The sequence below is a fragment of the Colletotrichum truncatum genome (genome assembly GCF_014235925.2).
Source record: "Colletotrichum truncatum strain CMES1059 chromosome Unknown Contig_0001, whole genome shotgun sequence".
NCBI classification, from domain to species: Eukaryota; Fungi; Ascomycota; class Sordariomycetes; order Glomerellales; family Glomerellaceae; genus Colletotrichum; species Colletotrichum truncatum.
The window spans coordinates 3,627,810-3,643,519 of NW_027222398.1; the positions used below are offsets into that span (position 1 = coordinate 3,627,810).

Here is a 15,710-nt window from a genome sequence, read left to right on the forward strand (position 1 = left end):
TCTTTCACCAAGGAAAGCTACGATAAGCTCCGACGCATAATCTAGAAACAAGAAGCCGAGACAAAAGACATGCAGAAAATCGTCAACGAAAACCGACAAGTAATAGAAAACCTTAACAAGCAACTCCAGCATGCTAGACAGGCCTATAAGAAGCTAGAAGAAGACATCAAGGGGGATGCCAACCTCCGGAAGATCTAGGAACTCCAGGGGGAAATCACCACCCTCCGGGCCGCCGCTAATATCGTCACTACGCCCGTCCACGGAGGACGACAAAAGCTTAAGCTCAGTGCGCCTGTTACCTACGACGGAACCCCCGGGACCCTTAAAAGATTCCTGATTTAGGTTAAAAATTACTAGAACTTTCACTATAGAGATTTTACTAACGAAACCGAAAAAGTAGTACACGCAGCTACCTACCTCCGAGGAAAGGCCCTTAAGTGGTTTAAACCAATCTAGGAAGAATACCTTAAATGCGAGACCCTCGACGAGTGTACCACCGAGACCCGCGACATCTACGCCAATTTTAAAGGATTCGAGGATGCGCTCAGGTCACTCTTCTAAGACCCCGACGAAAAGCGACAAGCCGAACGAGATCTAGCATAACTTAAGCAGACTAAGTCTGCTAAAGACTACTCCGCTAATTTCTAATAACTTAGCGTTCAACTCGACCTTACCGAGGAAACCAAGATCTTTATGTTCTATCAAGGACTAAAGGACGAAGTCAAGGACGAGATCATCAAGATTGATCGACCTGACGACTTTCTCTAGTACGCCGAACTCGCTATCAAAATCGACAACCGGCTTTTCGAACGACGAAAGGAAAGAGGCGAAAAACGATAAAACCCTAACTCAGGACGCAAGTACCAGTGGCAGCCTCAGCACCAGTTCAACAACCAGCGAAACGACAATAGACCCCGCAATAACTAGAACAACCCCCGACAAAGTACTGCCTATAGTCACTATAGTAGACTAATAGACCTTAGTGCTATATAGAGAAACAATAAAAAGAACGACAGTTGGAAGAAAGACAGACAGTGCTATAACTGCTAGAAGATTAGACACCTAGCATACGAATACAGGTTACCTAAGAAGGAACGCTTCCAACCGGTACTAGAGAAACGACAAGCGAGTATCACTACGAAGACGATCCCTCATAAACAACTTAATTAGACTACCTGCTTCGATGACAACTGCCATATCTACTCTAGCAGTAAGGAACATGCAGGATGGTACCCTTAGAAACCTTAAGAACGATCTGGTTACGACACTACCAACGTACCTAAACAGACCCTCGCTGCGGGATATAGAAGCAACAGCAAAATCAAGCGCAAGACAATCGAACGGCTCGACAGTATAAACGACAACAAGGAATTAGAACAAGACAATCAGCGAAGGCTAAGCCTCCTCTACGCAGGACGACAAGCCCACCTGCAGCGGATTCAACAGGACTTACAAAACCCTATGTGGCAACGACAACTCGGTGCGCTGGACGCACACATCGAACGACGACAACATGCACAAGGAGATCCCGCACGGATCCGCCAGATCAACCAAGAACTAGAAGAACAGGTCGAATCAGAAACGACCAAGAACACCCCCAACGACTCGGAAACACCTCGCGATGTTGCCTGCTAACATGCCTAACTGGAAGTCGCCTTTGAAGTCGCTTCAGTCGACGACACTAGCTCTAGAGAGGACTCTGACGAAGAAATACAGTGGTATTACTGCTACCAAGACTAGTGCCGAGTCTACTATATCAAGAAAGACGAAGCATGGAAGAAATAGTAAGAAAACGACGAACAAGGAACGGACGAGCAGTCAAAAAACTAGACTTGCCTACCGAAGACAAGGGACAACGACAGGCAGTCTAGACAAGGTCCCTATATAGCGTAACGACGCCTACGACATAACGACACGAGCATGTACAAGTCTAAATACAGCTTAACGGAAGAACAGCTACCGCCATGATCGACAGCGGAGCCTAAGGAAACTTTATATCACCAAGAACGGTGAATGAAAGAAAGATAACCTAGAAAAGAAAAGCAGCCGAAGACTGCTACGAACTTAGCACCGTTGAAGGAGAATAAGTCCAGTACGGCGGAGGACGTATTGCTATGGAGACAGCGCAACTCCCTTTGCAGATCCATGGCCGGAATGAGCGACTGAACTTCGATATTACGGAGATAGGAGACAAGTACGATGTCATCCTTGGAAGACCATGGTTATACGACAGTAACCCACGGATAGATTGGAGAACAGGCCAACTCCATTAGGACCAGGATTCAGTCACTGAGAAGCAACCACGGAACGGTGCCTCAAACGAACCTCTCAAGACTCCTGAAGCGAAGAGATTTCTAGCATACCTACGGATCAAGGATGCAAACGCCAGGACGTTATCAGCAACAGACATCGGCAAGGAAGACCGACTTCTGTCTATCCCAGAAGAATACCGGCAATACCAGAAGCTATTCGCCGAAGAACTCGAGACCGGACTCCCGGAACACAGCAACTACGACCACGAGATACCCCTTAAGGAAGGGAAGGAGCCAAAGCTAGAAGCAATCTACGGACTCAACTAGAAAGAAATGGAAGCACTCGACGCTTACCTCGAAGAAAATCTATAGAAGGGATACATCAGACCCTCCACATCACCAGCAGGATACCCAATCCTGTTCGTACCAAAAAAGAACGGCAAACTACGACTCTGCGTCGACTACCAGAAACTCAACGACATTACGATCAAGAACTGCTACCCACTACCGCTCATCTCCGAATTACGAGATCTACTGCACGGAGCCCAGTGGTTTACAGCACTCGACCTAAAAGGAGCCTATAACCTGATCCGGATGAAATCAGGTGAAGAATGGAAGACAGCGTTTCGAACACGCCGAGGACATTACGAGTACCTTGTGATGCCCTTCGGACTTACCAACGCACCCGCGACATTCCAGACGATGATCAACCACGTCTTACGAGAATACCTCGATATGTTCGTCGTAGTTTATCTCGACGACATCCTAATCTTCTCCAAGACTCTGGAAGACTACAAAAAGCACGTACATCAAGTGCTACGGAAACTACAAGACGCCAAACTCCTAGTGGAACTAGAAAAAAGCAAATTCCACACCCAAGAAGTCGAATTCCTAGGCTTTACGATAGCCCCTGGAATCCTCAAGATGTCTAAAGACAAAGTCGCAGCAGTACGAGACTGGCCAACACCACAAAACGTCAAGGATGTGCAATCCTTCATCGGATATGTGAACTATTACCGACGATTCCTAGAAGGATACTTAGACAAAAACGACCCCCTCACGAGACTTTCGAAGAAAGATATCCCATGGCAATAGGAAAAGGAACAAGACCAAGCTTTTAACGAGATCAAACGACAAGTCACATCGGAACCAATACTTGTTATACTAAACCCCGAGAAACCATTCGAAGTCGAGACCGACTCCTCAGACTACGCTATAGGAGGACAACTAGGCTAACGAGACGACGAAGGACGACTATACCCTTACGCCTTCTTCTCACGCAAGTTACACGGCCCAGAACTCAACTACCAGATACACGACAAGGAACTTATAGCAATTATCAAGGCATTCAAAGAATGGAGACCGCAACTCTCAGGAACCAAGTACGAGGTCAAAGTATACACCGACCACAAGAATCTCGCACACTTCACCACATCGAAAGATCTCAACAAACGACAAATTCGATAGTCCGAATTCTTATCAGAATTCAATTTCAGAATCGTCTACCGGAAAGGCAAAGAAAACGGCAGGGCCGACGCCCTTAGCCGAAGACCGGACTATAAGGTCCAGGTACCTAAGGAAACCCGAGTTATCCTCAAAACAGACAAAAACGGAGACCTTGTGCCAGCAGCCAGACTCTTAATGATGGCCAGAAGAGACAGTACCAGCACGCCTGGAAGGATGTCTCCTGAAGCCATTAGGGAGATACACTCCGCACCCGCACACGGTCACCAAGGCGTAACTAAGACATAGAAACGCATCCGCCAACACTACGACAAAACAGCTACACGACAAGAAGTATCTTTAGCGATTAAGGACTGTAAGGTTTATGCGAAAAGCAAACCTAGCCGATATCAGCCTTATGGAAAGATACAGCCGCTCCCAGTGCCGCAAACCGCATAGGAATCCATCTCGCTGGACTTCGTCACTAAGTTACCTAAGTCCCGTGAACCGATGACCAACGTCCACTACGACAGTATCCTCGTCATCGTCGACAGACTCACAAAGTATTCGTACTTCATCCCGTACATGGAGTCAAGCATTGCAGAAGACCTCGCCTACAAGTTTCTGCAGGTGATCGTAAGCTAACACGGAATACCGAAGGAAATCGTATCCGACAGAGACAAGCTGTTCACTTCCAAGTTTTGGAGATCCCTGATCTCGCAGCTAGGATCTAACCACAAGATGTCCACCGCTTTCCATCCGCAAACCGATGGCCAGACAGAACGAATCAATCAGATCATAGAAACCTACCTACGCTGCTACGTCAACTATTAGCAAAACAACTAGGTCCAACTACTACCTATAGCCCAGTTCGCTTACAACAGCGCAGTAGGAGAAAGTACAAAAGAATCACTATTCTACTTAAACTACGGATTTAACCCGACAGCCTATAGACAACCCCGACAAGGCCTAACAGCTCTAAAAGCTGTGGCAGATATTAACAAACTCAAGGAAATCCAACGAGATCTTCCCAGAGACCTTGAATTTGTGCGTAAACGCATGCGTAAATACGCTGACAAGACAAGAGTTAAGGGACCAACTCTGAAGGAGGGGGATAGTGTATACCTTCTCCGCCGCAATATCAAAACAAAACGACCAAGCGATAAGTTGGACTTCAAGAAACTTGGACCCTTTGAAATTACGAAGAAGGTATCCAACGTCAACTTTAAACTCGCACTACCCGACAGCATGAAGTGTCATCCAGTCTTTCACATTTCACTTCTCGAATCAGCACCAAAGGGATCGTACACTACGGACTATATCGAAGTAGATCCCGAACAAGAATACGAAGTCGAACGGATAATCGATTACATCGAAGAACAAAAAAGTATCCGCTACCTTGTCAAGTGGAAAGGATACGGACACGAAGACAACACATGGGAACCACCTCAGAGCCTCGAAAACGCACAGGAAGAACTCGGACGTTACTAGAGATAGCAAGAACAAGAACAACAAAGACAAGCACTAGTACGAATCGAGAAATAAACGCCAAAAAATCAATTTCGACTACGACAACCACAACCCATCATCCGTCCACCACGATCAAACAAGCCACGGGATAAACACCCTCTTATTCGTTTAGGAACCCCAGAGCCACCTAAAGGAACCCACTAAGGGCCTCTAACACCCCTAGGAGACGCTTCAGGAGTACTCCGCCTCTCAACAACCGACCCTGAATCCAACAAACCAAACTCAGCCAACAAGGATGGCGACAAAGCGACATCCGGGTACAGGGTATCCCAATCCGCTGTGAACTCTACCGGCAGACGAGGCGAATCAGCCGAAGGACGAACCGGTTCTACCCGACGCTGCTCTGCCTCTGCCTCCTCTCTCTCAACACGCTCTAACTCCTCCACACTGTCGATACCACGGCGCACCGCGCGCATCATCTTTTCAAACCACATCTTTTTCTGCTTTCGAAGACGCTCTACTTTGGCGTCCAGAGCACGACGCTCCTCTTCTGCCTTCTCCAAAGCATCCTCAAGCTTCTGATGCTGATCACCAATCCGACGAAGTTGCTGGGCACTGAGACCCTGAAGGTCGCAGTAAGACTTGCCGCTACGAACGCATTCGGCGCATCGAGAGGAATCAGAAAGAGAAGCTTCGCACGACGAAAAACCCTTTACCTCACAGGAGGAACAAACAGGCATGACGGTACGATTGCCCAAGATAAGACTCAAGAGGGAATCGCGCTGCTTTGTCTTTTCCGCACGAGAATCGAACGATCGAACGACCTTTCGTTTTTTGACGCGACCTGACATGATGTGAGCATCATTAAAGGAAGCAAGTTGGGCGCCCTCCTACCTGAGGGTAGACGACCTACTTAAGCTGGTCTTGAGGACAAGACCCTTGGAGAGGAGACCTGATGTTACGACCCGTTGGACATGGTCGCCAACACGACCCCGCCTGGATCCCGGCGGCTAACGCAGGGCATATGTAACCCAGCCGGACAGGTGTAACCAGGGATCCTCGGAACGGAAGAACTATGGACAAGTCACGTGGCCTCGGGGATAACGCGGGGTAAGGACAACCCGGGCTGGATATGTTGGATATGTCAGATATCTAACCGATCCCCGGATATGTTGGATATGTCAAATATCCAACCGATCCCCGGATATGTTGGATATGTCAAATATCCAACATAGCCAAGATAAGGAGGACCGTTCAGGACTTGTATATAGGATGGACTCGAGCCGGGCTCGAGGACAGACTTCCATAGCTCTTCAGCAATCAACTTTGTGATTACCCTAACCGGTACTTTCAGCTATACCTAAGTGACGACTACTCTACGACTCTTGTTGAGGCCTTGACTGATCACCAAGACCTTTGAAGATCTACGATCTATTCGACCAGGACCACGGAACGACTGTTACTACTCTCAATCCCTGGCTTACTGTTAACACAAACCCACTGTCAGTTAGCTGGCCGTAACACTTAGGGCAAAGGCCTAATTAAAGGTCCTCCATCGTAGCCATTAGGTTTCTGATGTCAATTGGCATTTACACATAGGCGCTTATAACGAGATAATGATACACCTGTTCACCAAGATACGTAAACATTGGCGGATGCGTTACATAATTGGTTGCTAATACACAAGGCGTAAAGCGTAATCGCTCCAGGAAATCTTGTCGTGTCACCATGGAGGAGAGAGGTAGGCAATGCTTGGGAATACTAGTGGTCTCTCCTGGAGACATAGTACGTAGGAAGATAGGGTTAATTATTTATTATGGTACTACGAATGTTTTGTGAAAGCCCAAAAGTCCGGACTGACAGACAGTTCCATCTAAAGATGCCATAATTAGCTGTTCACCAGAGCGTTATTTGGGTCAATTTACCGCACTAATTTTCATCTGAATGCATCTCAGTGCTGTTTTGAACCTGCTCAGCCCAGGCCGGGCTGCCTGTGGTATAGACTTAAAGTAGCAGTTACGAAGGCTCGTTCGATTAAACCACGCCCTTGATGTAAAAGAAAGGAGGTTTTCAGCTCACCTTCCTGGTTATGTAAATATGTATTGCAAATGAAAATGTATGGATCGCATCAATATTGAAGATACTTGGTTTTTTGGCCGAGAAGTCCGTGAAGAGAGGGCATAAGGTCGCATGGGAGTACGCGGAGTTTATTTTAATGCATTCCGAAATAAATTCTCGAACGATAGAAACATGGGAGTTGTTGGAAACCTCAATTTTCTGATTGGGGCTTTTTGCTAGCAATCCGATTTACCACTATGGTTATTTTGAAAGGACGAACCGACCGTCAAATGCAAAAGAATAAGATCACCAAAGGGTCCGATGCCAATTTGTCACACGTCCGTGTCTATAGTGCCAGTTTGGTTACATTCCAAAGACACCAGCGAAAAAATGCAACGTAAGCAGACATGGCACGGATGCTCAGAAGAGCTGTGGAAAATTGCTCTTTCCTATCGATCCAAATGAATGTGAACAGATATCCTAGGCTGATGTTGCTTTAGACATTGGCACGACCGTAACCCGACCCTCTCATGACCAACAGGTACTCATCTGCGGTTCACTAAAAGGACCCACCACGGATTGAAGACACTTTCTCATCTGCTTCAACCAAGCGATGTAGATCACCAACAGTGCATGGTTTGTTCTCCATCCATGTCGATGTCGACCATTGTCTTGCCCCTTAAGACAAAAGTTGTTTAGCCTGAAGATCGGCGTTTTCTGCATAATTCTCCGGAAAGCTTACCAGAGCCCAAGATAGTTATAATGTCTCTTTTCCTTCGGAATGGTGTATGTAACAATGGGCCTGAGGATCATACATCCATCCGAGCCATGTTCAAACTACAAGAGACTGTTCCATCTGAATACTGGCCAGACGGGTGACTTTTCAGGCTACGCGATTTCTGATGAAGCCACCCTCGCGATGCCTAAGTAGTTGATGCTAAACCGCGTTGTCTGTTTTGGACGCTTACTCTTCAGCAGAGTCTGGAAATATTGACAAATCATCATTGCCACCGATGGTGCGACAGGTATTGATGCACCGCAAGTTATGTGAGACGTTTACGCAAAGCCCGTGGCTATTCTCAAGTATGAAGGTTAGAGATGTGGATTCAGTTTTAGGCACAGGCCTTTCCGTGGTAAGTGAATTTGTCAGGCAAATCAGATGAACTGGCTTTTTTAGTGACACAGTTGAGTGGCATCCTCATCAAGGTCAGTGCGATACACTTAGCTGTTACTTCAGCCTAGCTGAGCCTCCGCTTCGATCCCGCCGGGTTAGGACCTAGATGTTGATGGGGCGCACAGACGGAGGGGGTCTCTGAAAACTTCTTTGTAGCCTCCGGTCAAACGAATTGCGAGACGTTTAGAAGACACAGTGAATGTATTTGAGAATATCAAGTCCACGTGTGCGGCGTGCAATACCTCGGCTTGAAGCGAGCTGACGTTCGGTTCTCATTGACCATGATTTCCAACTGCATGCATGCAGAAACAAGACTTGCGGATCTATAAATGCCAAGCGCTCCCTATCGGCTTTGGTCGTTCTCTGAATACATATTTGGATCAATCAAACGAATCTTAGAATTGATCAGAAGGACCCTCTTACGAGACTCTAGATCAGTAATATCATTACTATGCGTGGATTCGCCGTCGTCGCTTCCGCCCTGTGCGTGAGCTACGTCTCCGCACAAGGAGCCGTTTGTTTCGACGACTTGGACTGTCTGCTTTCTGTATGGCTCTGATTAAATCTCCTACTGGAAGAAATGAAATTACTGACCTATTACATCAGGGTGGACAAAATGCCAAGTGCACGAGGGCACAGCAAGGAGCAATCACCGGGTACGTCAAGACTCCCCTGGCTCTGCACTAGCCGGCATCTGTATATGTCACTTAGATCTTGACGACACATACTAATTCGCTTATAGAACGTGTTCAGGTGGACAAGCTGCCGCTGCACCAGCAGCAGGAGCGGCCAAGGGCAAGGGCACGAACACGGCTGCAGCAGATCCTATCGGCGCGCTTCTTGGTGGACTCACAGGGGCCAAAGCCAAAGGCAAGACTGCTGGTGCTGCTGCTCCAGCGAAGGGGAAGACCACGCCTGCTCTCGGCGCTAGACAAGCTGCCGCCGCTCCGGCTGCATCAGCTGCACCTGCTGCGGACCCGATCGGTGCAGTTCTAGGAACAGCTGCCGGCGTGCTCAAGGGCAAGGGAGGCCAGCCAGCTGGTGCTGCAGCCCCAGCCGGCGCACAAGCCGCTGATCCTATTGGCGCAGTTCTTGGAACGGCGGGCGGTCTTTTGAAGGGCAAAGGCCAACCAGCCAATGCCGCAGCGCCAGCCGGTAATGCGGCCGCTAACCCTCTTAATGATGTCCTCGGTGCTGCCGCCGGTGTCCTTAAGAAGAAGGGAGCGGCTACCCCTGCTGCTGCTGCTCCTGCTGCCGGGGCCGCCTCTCCTAAGCCTAAGCCTGCACCAGCTGCACCTGCCGCCCCTGCCGGATCAAAGCCGGCTGCTGCCCCTGCGGCCCCGGCTGCTGGTAAGCCGGCTCCACCTCCACCCGCAGCCGCTGCCCCTCCCGCCGCCCCCGCAGCTGGCAAGCCCGCTCCTGCCGCCCCTGCAGCCGGTAAGCCCGCTCCGGCAGCCCCGGCAGCCGGCATACCCGCTCCTCCACCCGCCGCTGCTCCCGCTGCTCCTGCTGGCGGAAAACCTGCTGCTGCTCCTCCTGCCGCCCCACCTGCTGCTGCTCCGGCAGCCCCGGCAGCTGGCAAACCTGCTCCTCCTGCCGCCGCTGCCCCTCCTGCTCCTGCTGGGGGAAAGCCTGCTGCTGCTCCCGCAGCGCCTCCTGCATCACCTCCAGCTGCGGCACCTGCAGGGAAACTTATGCGCGTTCGTTTTTAAACGGTTGCAATCAATTTTTGCTTGTTATTCTCATGTTATTCCCGGCGATATCGGCCGCTTGAACGCACTGGTGTGAAGAAGCAGCAATTTGGAGTCGGTGTTGACTATTTGAACTTTGTTACATCAAATCTATATTCATACTACAATTTTTTAAACAAACAATGTCTTCAAAACTAGAGTTATGTAACGGTAATGTCTTAAGTAGATTATTTTCCAGGTATCTTCGTCAAGACGCCATTTCGCTTCGTGTCTGAATCCGTCCTGCAATCATACTGATGAGGGAGGAAAATAAAGCTTCACATATTGGTATGAAGAGTGCTGCCATCTCATCTTAACGAACTGTTTTCCTAACACTCTCAAACTGAACACAGTTTCGACATTCTTCAAATTTTCGTTCGTAGAAATGGAGTGTGAATGTGACTTTGTGGTTATTTTGTAGGAACATTGGCGCCTGTGGAAGCGGAATTCCTATACGAAAAGCCTATCATAGCATGGGTCATGACACATCTGAGCTGCCTACATATCAACTTACATCACCGTGAAGTCTTTACTTAATAGGAGTTGTGGTGTCATTAAGTCGTAGCTCGAGCGTAACACTGGCGATGCGTTACTGATATTGACGTCATCAATCTTGCAGCCCACACGCACATATATCTGTTGTGCGGTATACGTATTTTCATCAAAAGCATTGAAAAGAAAGGAAGACTACAATTATTCGACTCTGGTTCAAACATTGGATATAAGGACTGCGAAATTTTCAAATATGACGCTCCGTACGATTGCTCTTTTTGGAGCAAACGGTCAAGTCGGCGATTCCATTCTCCGGGGGCTGCTTGCCGAAGACGACCACCAATTCAAGATCCATGCTTTTATTCCTAAGGGGTTTGAGTTGCAGCATGGACAGTCACATTCAAAGGTTTTCATTCATGAGTTTGATCTTGAGACCTTGAGCAAAGACAAACTTGCAACCGAACTAAAAGATGTCGATGCTGTAATTAGCGCTTTGAACGGAAAAGCTCTCGATGCACAGCCAACGATCCAAGATGCAGCGGCAGCCGCGGGCGTAGCGAGGTTTTATCCTAGCGAATTTGGCATGCACAATGTCTATCGAAAGCCAGATGATCCTTGGGGATACGTACATCCGGTCAGTATTGCTCAGGACTTTCACCAACTGCACCACTAACGTGTATGATAGTTGTGGGATAGCAAACAACAGTGAGAAACCTAATCGGCTTCGATGCAGGCCATCGGTACTAAGATGTTTTTTCTAGGTCTATTGACAAAGCAATTTTCCATCCAGCTGTGTTAGAAGGGAAAATGACTTACACCGTAGTTGGTGCTGGAGACTTCTACAATCAGGACAGGGAGAAGGTATGGTGCCCGTGGACGCAGCGTGACGTGGAAAAATACGACCTTCACATAATTGGCGACCCCGACGCTAAGGCGGATTTTACACATCTCGACGACTTTGGCAAATACATTGTCGCCACGCTGGTCAATTCTGGAAAATCCAAAAACCAATTTTTGAATTTCACGAGTGACACTATCTCGTACAACAAAATTGCTGAGCTACTAGAGAAGTATAGCGGAAAGAAGGTCAACAAAAACGTCATGTCGCAGGATGAAATGCACGAGATTATCAAAAGTCCATCAAAGGCGCCCGAAGAGATGACCGAGAGCGCCTTCCCGGTAGACTTTTGGTTTCTGGTAAAGGGTCTGCAAGGCCAGGGAAGCTTTCGCCGCCCGCCAGGCCAAATCCATAATCATCTCTTTACTTACATAAAGCCCACCACGTTCGAAAGCTATTTAAAAGAACGTTTTGTTAGAGAGAAAACTGTCTGAACTATTAAAGTTAGCTCATAATTAGACGGTCAAACAGAAACCCCTTAATATGGGTTGAAAATAAAATCATCAAAAAAGGTATTAGACATCATGCCATTTTTGAATGCGTATGTCACAGGTTGCACAGAGATTCACATTCCAAATGTGAATATAATTGTTTACGTGGGTAATGACATTAAAGCCGAGGTGCTAGTCTCTAGAAAACCGCTGTGAGGCTGACCGAAGTCTTGCTGTTTATTCTTCTCAGTTACAGCTTCCGAATTCATTTTGGCTGTATTTTAATTCAGTGTGAGCTTTAAAGCTACAAAATGGCATGTAAAAGGTTTAGAGTCTTACCATCCAGTATCACAGTGAGCCGGCGAACTGCCGCAGAAACCTCCGGACGAACAGCAATTGCCGTACGCGGTGCCCGTGCAGTTGAATCCATTTGTACCGCCGCAGGTGCCGTCTGGGGAAGGATCTCCTGGGCCTGGCGGGGGAGGAGAAGTGGAGTCGCATTCGCCGAAACCTTCTTGGCTATTGAGGTGTTAGTTTAAACGATGAGATTTAGACGTGCGTGGTTGTCCTTGACTTACCAGCCATCGCCGCAGAAAGCGCTTGAGTAACCACACAAGCCGTCTTTAGAGCAGCAGGCACCCCACGCGGGTGTACACACCCAGCCAGGAGTTCCGCTGCCACATGTGCCATCCTCTGAGAGGATGCCTGTTTGCCATGGCGGTACGGCATCAACTGTACTGCTCTGAGCTAGAACCCCTGAGAGAAAGAGCCCAAGCCCGAAGAGTGTCTTGGCTGTGTGCATGATGGCGGCTTATGATTGGGTTAATAGTCTTGAGGAGTTGTCGACGGATGTGCCTTGGCCAAGATTCGCTGCTCAGTTCATGGCGTTACCTGCTAGTTATATGTATGCGTTGGCAACACTTGGCATACTTCTCTTGAACGTCGAGTTCTAGCGCCTGCGCAGATCTTTCGTCCGGGCCCCTGAGTTCGCTTTACGTCTGTCATAGAAGCTCCATCAAGACTTTTCCGGCTCGGTCCGTCCAGCGGGCACCAAAGGATTCGTTTGCATACTGCCACCTGAATCGTTCTTGACCGCCGTACATCCCCACTTGACAAACATGCGTGTATGAAACCAGAAGGCCGCAGTACTTTGAAGGAGCCGAATATATCGGGAAACCCGGACTTCCCATGCTGGCTCCAGTATAAGTAGTGGGATGCGACAGATGATGTTAAATACGAAGAGTTTCTCTAAACTACAATTGGCTAGGTCGGACTCTATACAACCTTTCGCCCCTCCCGATAATTACCCGCTGCTAGTAGGTAATTTAAACTTCACATGGGCTCTGCACAATAGGCATCCGATGTGCCGCTAGCCCTACCGATGGTATCTGGGTGCCTAGATTTATAGTACTGGGGCACTGGGCGGGTCTCTTGAACAGTGATCAACTCTTTCATCCTGGTGCCTGGCTGTGGCGGGAGTTCTGTAAATCTCGAAACCTCCATAGCTTCACCTCATTTTGGTTGCAAGACTCTCATTCTTTCTCATATTATTGAATCGCTAGACATCCGAGAATGATATAAGTCACATTACCCCAGAAACGCAATTCTGCATGCATCTTCTGATTAAGGATCGGCCCGACTTGTGGTGCCCTGCATCGAACGACAATTAGAAAGAAAAGTACCGGAGTAGCTGCCATAAGTTGTCGAGAGTTCCAAATTCTATGGCGAAAGGGGCCGAGGCAAAGAAGACACGGAGTCTGGATGATCCACTGAGACCAACTTAGTGACATTACTGTAGCATGGGGGTGGGATATAAGCTTGCCATGGGATGGGGCCTAGTTGCATCTTAATGGTTCATGGTAATTACCGCGGACCTTAATGCTCTGTTCCACTTCTGCACAACAATCAGGCGACATTATTGGTCATTGTGTAATGAACTGGAATGACAAGGAAAAATTAAGACCAGGCAACCGATTGCTAGAAGCAAGGGACGGGACTTGAGACTCAAAGAGGTCCTGTTTTGCCGAGTCTAGAGGTGGCGAAGGATCTTTGCCATAAGTTCGAGTAAGTTTACTAGGTATTGAATCCTGCAACCCAGATAGTCGGTGTGGCAATATTCTTGGCTGTTCTTTACAAGAGCCCCGAAAGGCCCCGGTTTAGGACCTTGATAATTACAAAAGCTGATCAATTAAAATATACCGCATGTAATGCACTTCTCAACCAGATATTGCATAACATCGGTAAGTGGCCGAAGCCGGATTAAGGGCAGACAAGCTGTACTTCCAGTGTCCTCTGTTGGTCTTAACATATGATCGAGGGCCAATCTGGAGCACTGATTATTACTATCAGTCCGAAGTGAGTTGTAACCGTTCGCACTAGGAGTTGTGACACTTTACGACACCGGTGACAAACGTGATCGTAGAGTGGCAACGTCTTAGCCAATATCATCACGCAATCTTATATATGGTCGCCGGTGCTTCAACGTCGTAGTGTCTTGTCCAGGACCGCACCAGAAGGGAAACGGATCATTAAATTCGACAATTTAGCATTTACGTTGCGTCAACTCCAGGAGCCAGCAGGACCCTTTGGGCCATTGTTGGTCTTCTTCTGTTTTGTGCCTCATCTCCTCTTTCTACTCAGTTCAGCCACTCTCCATACCATCCACTTCAGCAGCGTCATTTTGCTAAAAATAAGTTGGCCACTCCCAGGATAACGCTTTTATGCCCTCTAAACGGGAGGCTGACTATCTTCGAGCTTTTAATTGGCAGGCCGCGACGTGCACAACATGCTTGCAAAGTGTGACAGCCTCTTGCGTGGCGATGATGGGTTTTGCATCGACGGCAACTGCTGCAGTAAGAACAACAGGTACGGACTTTTGAGCGGATGGCTCTCTTTCGCAGTGTAACGCGACGACCATGTGCAGAGAGTACATTAGGAGAGCTATCATGCGGTATGGCATGATGGTATATTACTCGGCAACTGGTTAGTGCGGCCTAAATAGCGTAACGTTGCTATTACTTGATACCTTGCCCTCTCTACCATTGAAGCACTCAAACGACGGAAGCGTGTTACCACAACGGCGACACTCTTCATAACACCTTATTATGCCAGGCCGGCTACGACTCATACGTCATTACTTGTACCCCATCTTGTGCAGAGAAATGCGATACTTCTAACGGACGTACCGCAGGCTACTAACTATCAATAATGGAATGTTCGTGACCAAGCTTGTAACAAATGTCACCCTCTCACCTCAATGCAACTGGATACACTCACCTGTCCTACTCATTTACATCCATCGATCTGTACCGCTATAGATCACCACTGCGGGTCCGACAACCTTGCCATAACGAGGGAATTCACCTGAAATATTTTTGATTTAGTCGAACTGTAACACTACAACAGCTTGTACGGCTTGATTAATAGTATGCCAGCGCCGGTTGGCAAGTGGAGCGATGTCTGCTCAACCAAGAAGCACTGCGCCGCCTTTATCAGTTCCTCCCAGGACCATATGAATGAATACGGTTTTCAGCGTGTGATTCTTGACTGGGAGTATCCAGGGGCACTGGAACATGGCGGCCGCAAGCTGGTCGACACGCACAACCAGACCCGCCTGTGCGAGAAATGTGCGCGGCATATGGTACAGCATACGATCTTAGTTTGACGCTTGCGCCAAATTACTAGTACTTTGGCTGGTTTCATGGCCATGTCATGAAACCCTATTTTGATAGCTTTGGCTTCATGGCGGACGACTCACAGGAT

General features: G+C 48.2%; 4 protein-coding genes across 4 annotated transcripts; 2 read left to right on the forward strand and 2 right to left on the reverse strand.

The window, feature by feature from the left end:
- Positions 1 to 5,365: 5,365 nt before the first annotated feature.
- Positions 5,366 to 6,175, reverse strand: CTRU02_200978 (uncharacterized protein; the record flags this gene model as incomplete). Its single annotated transcript, XM_070203773.1, has 2 exons — positions 5,366 to 6,009; positions 6,079 to 6,175. Coding segments are annotated over 2 exons (741 nt in total), but the record flags the coding sequence as incomplete, so codon positions are not given.
- A 2,673-nt stretch (positions 6,176 to 8,848) lies between these two features.
- CTRU02_200979 (uncharacterized protein) lies at positions 8,849 to 10,109 on the forward strand (the record flags this gene model as incomplete). The annotated part of the gene is made up of 3 exons (XM_036718993.1): positions 8,849 to 8,944; positions 9,004 to 9,053; positions 9,140 to 10,109. The coding sequence occupies 3 exons, from the start codon at positions 8,849 to 8,851 to the stop codon at positions 10,107 to 10,109; spliced, it is 1,116 nt and encodes a 371-aa protein (XP_036589993.1).
- A 763-nt stretch (positions 10,110 to 10,872) lies between these two features.
- Positions 10,873 to 11,951, forward strand: CTRU02_200980 (isoflavone reductase family protein; the record flags this gene model as incomplete). Its single annotated transcript, XM_036718994.1, has 3 exons — positions 10,873 to 11,253; positions 11,305 to 11,324; positions 11,381 to 11,951. The coding sequence occupies 3 exons, from the start codon at positions 10,873 to 10,875 to the stop codon at positions 11,949 to 11,951; spliced, it is 972 nt and encodes a 323-aa protein (XP_036589994.1).
- Positions 11,952 to 12,283: 332 nt separating this feature from the next.
- CTRU02_200981 (uncharacterized protein) lies at positions 12,284 to 12,750 on the reverse strand (the record flags this gene model as incomplete). The annotated part of the gene is made up of 2 exons (XM_036718995.1): positions 12,284 to 12,467; positions 12,527 to 12,750. The coding sequence occupies 2 exons, from the start codon at positions 12,748 to 12,750 to the stop codon at positions 12,284 to 12,286; spliced, it is 408 nt and encodes a 135-aa protein (XP_036589995.1).
- Between the last annotated feature and the right edge of the window lie 2,960 nt (positions 12,751 to 15,710).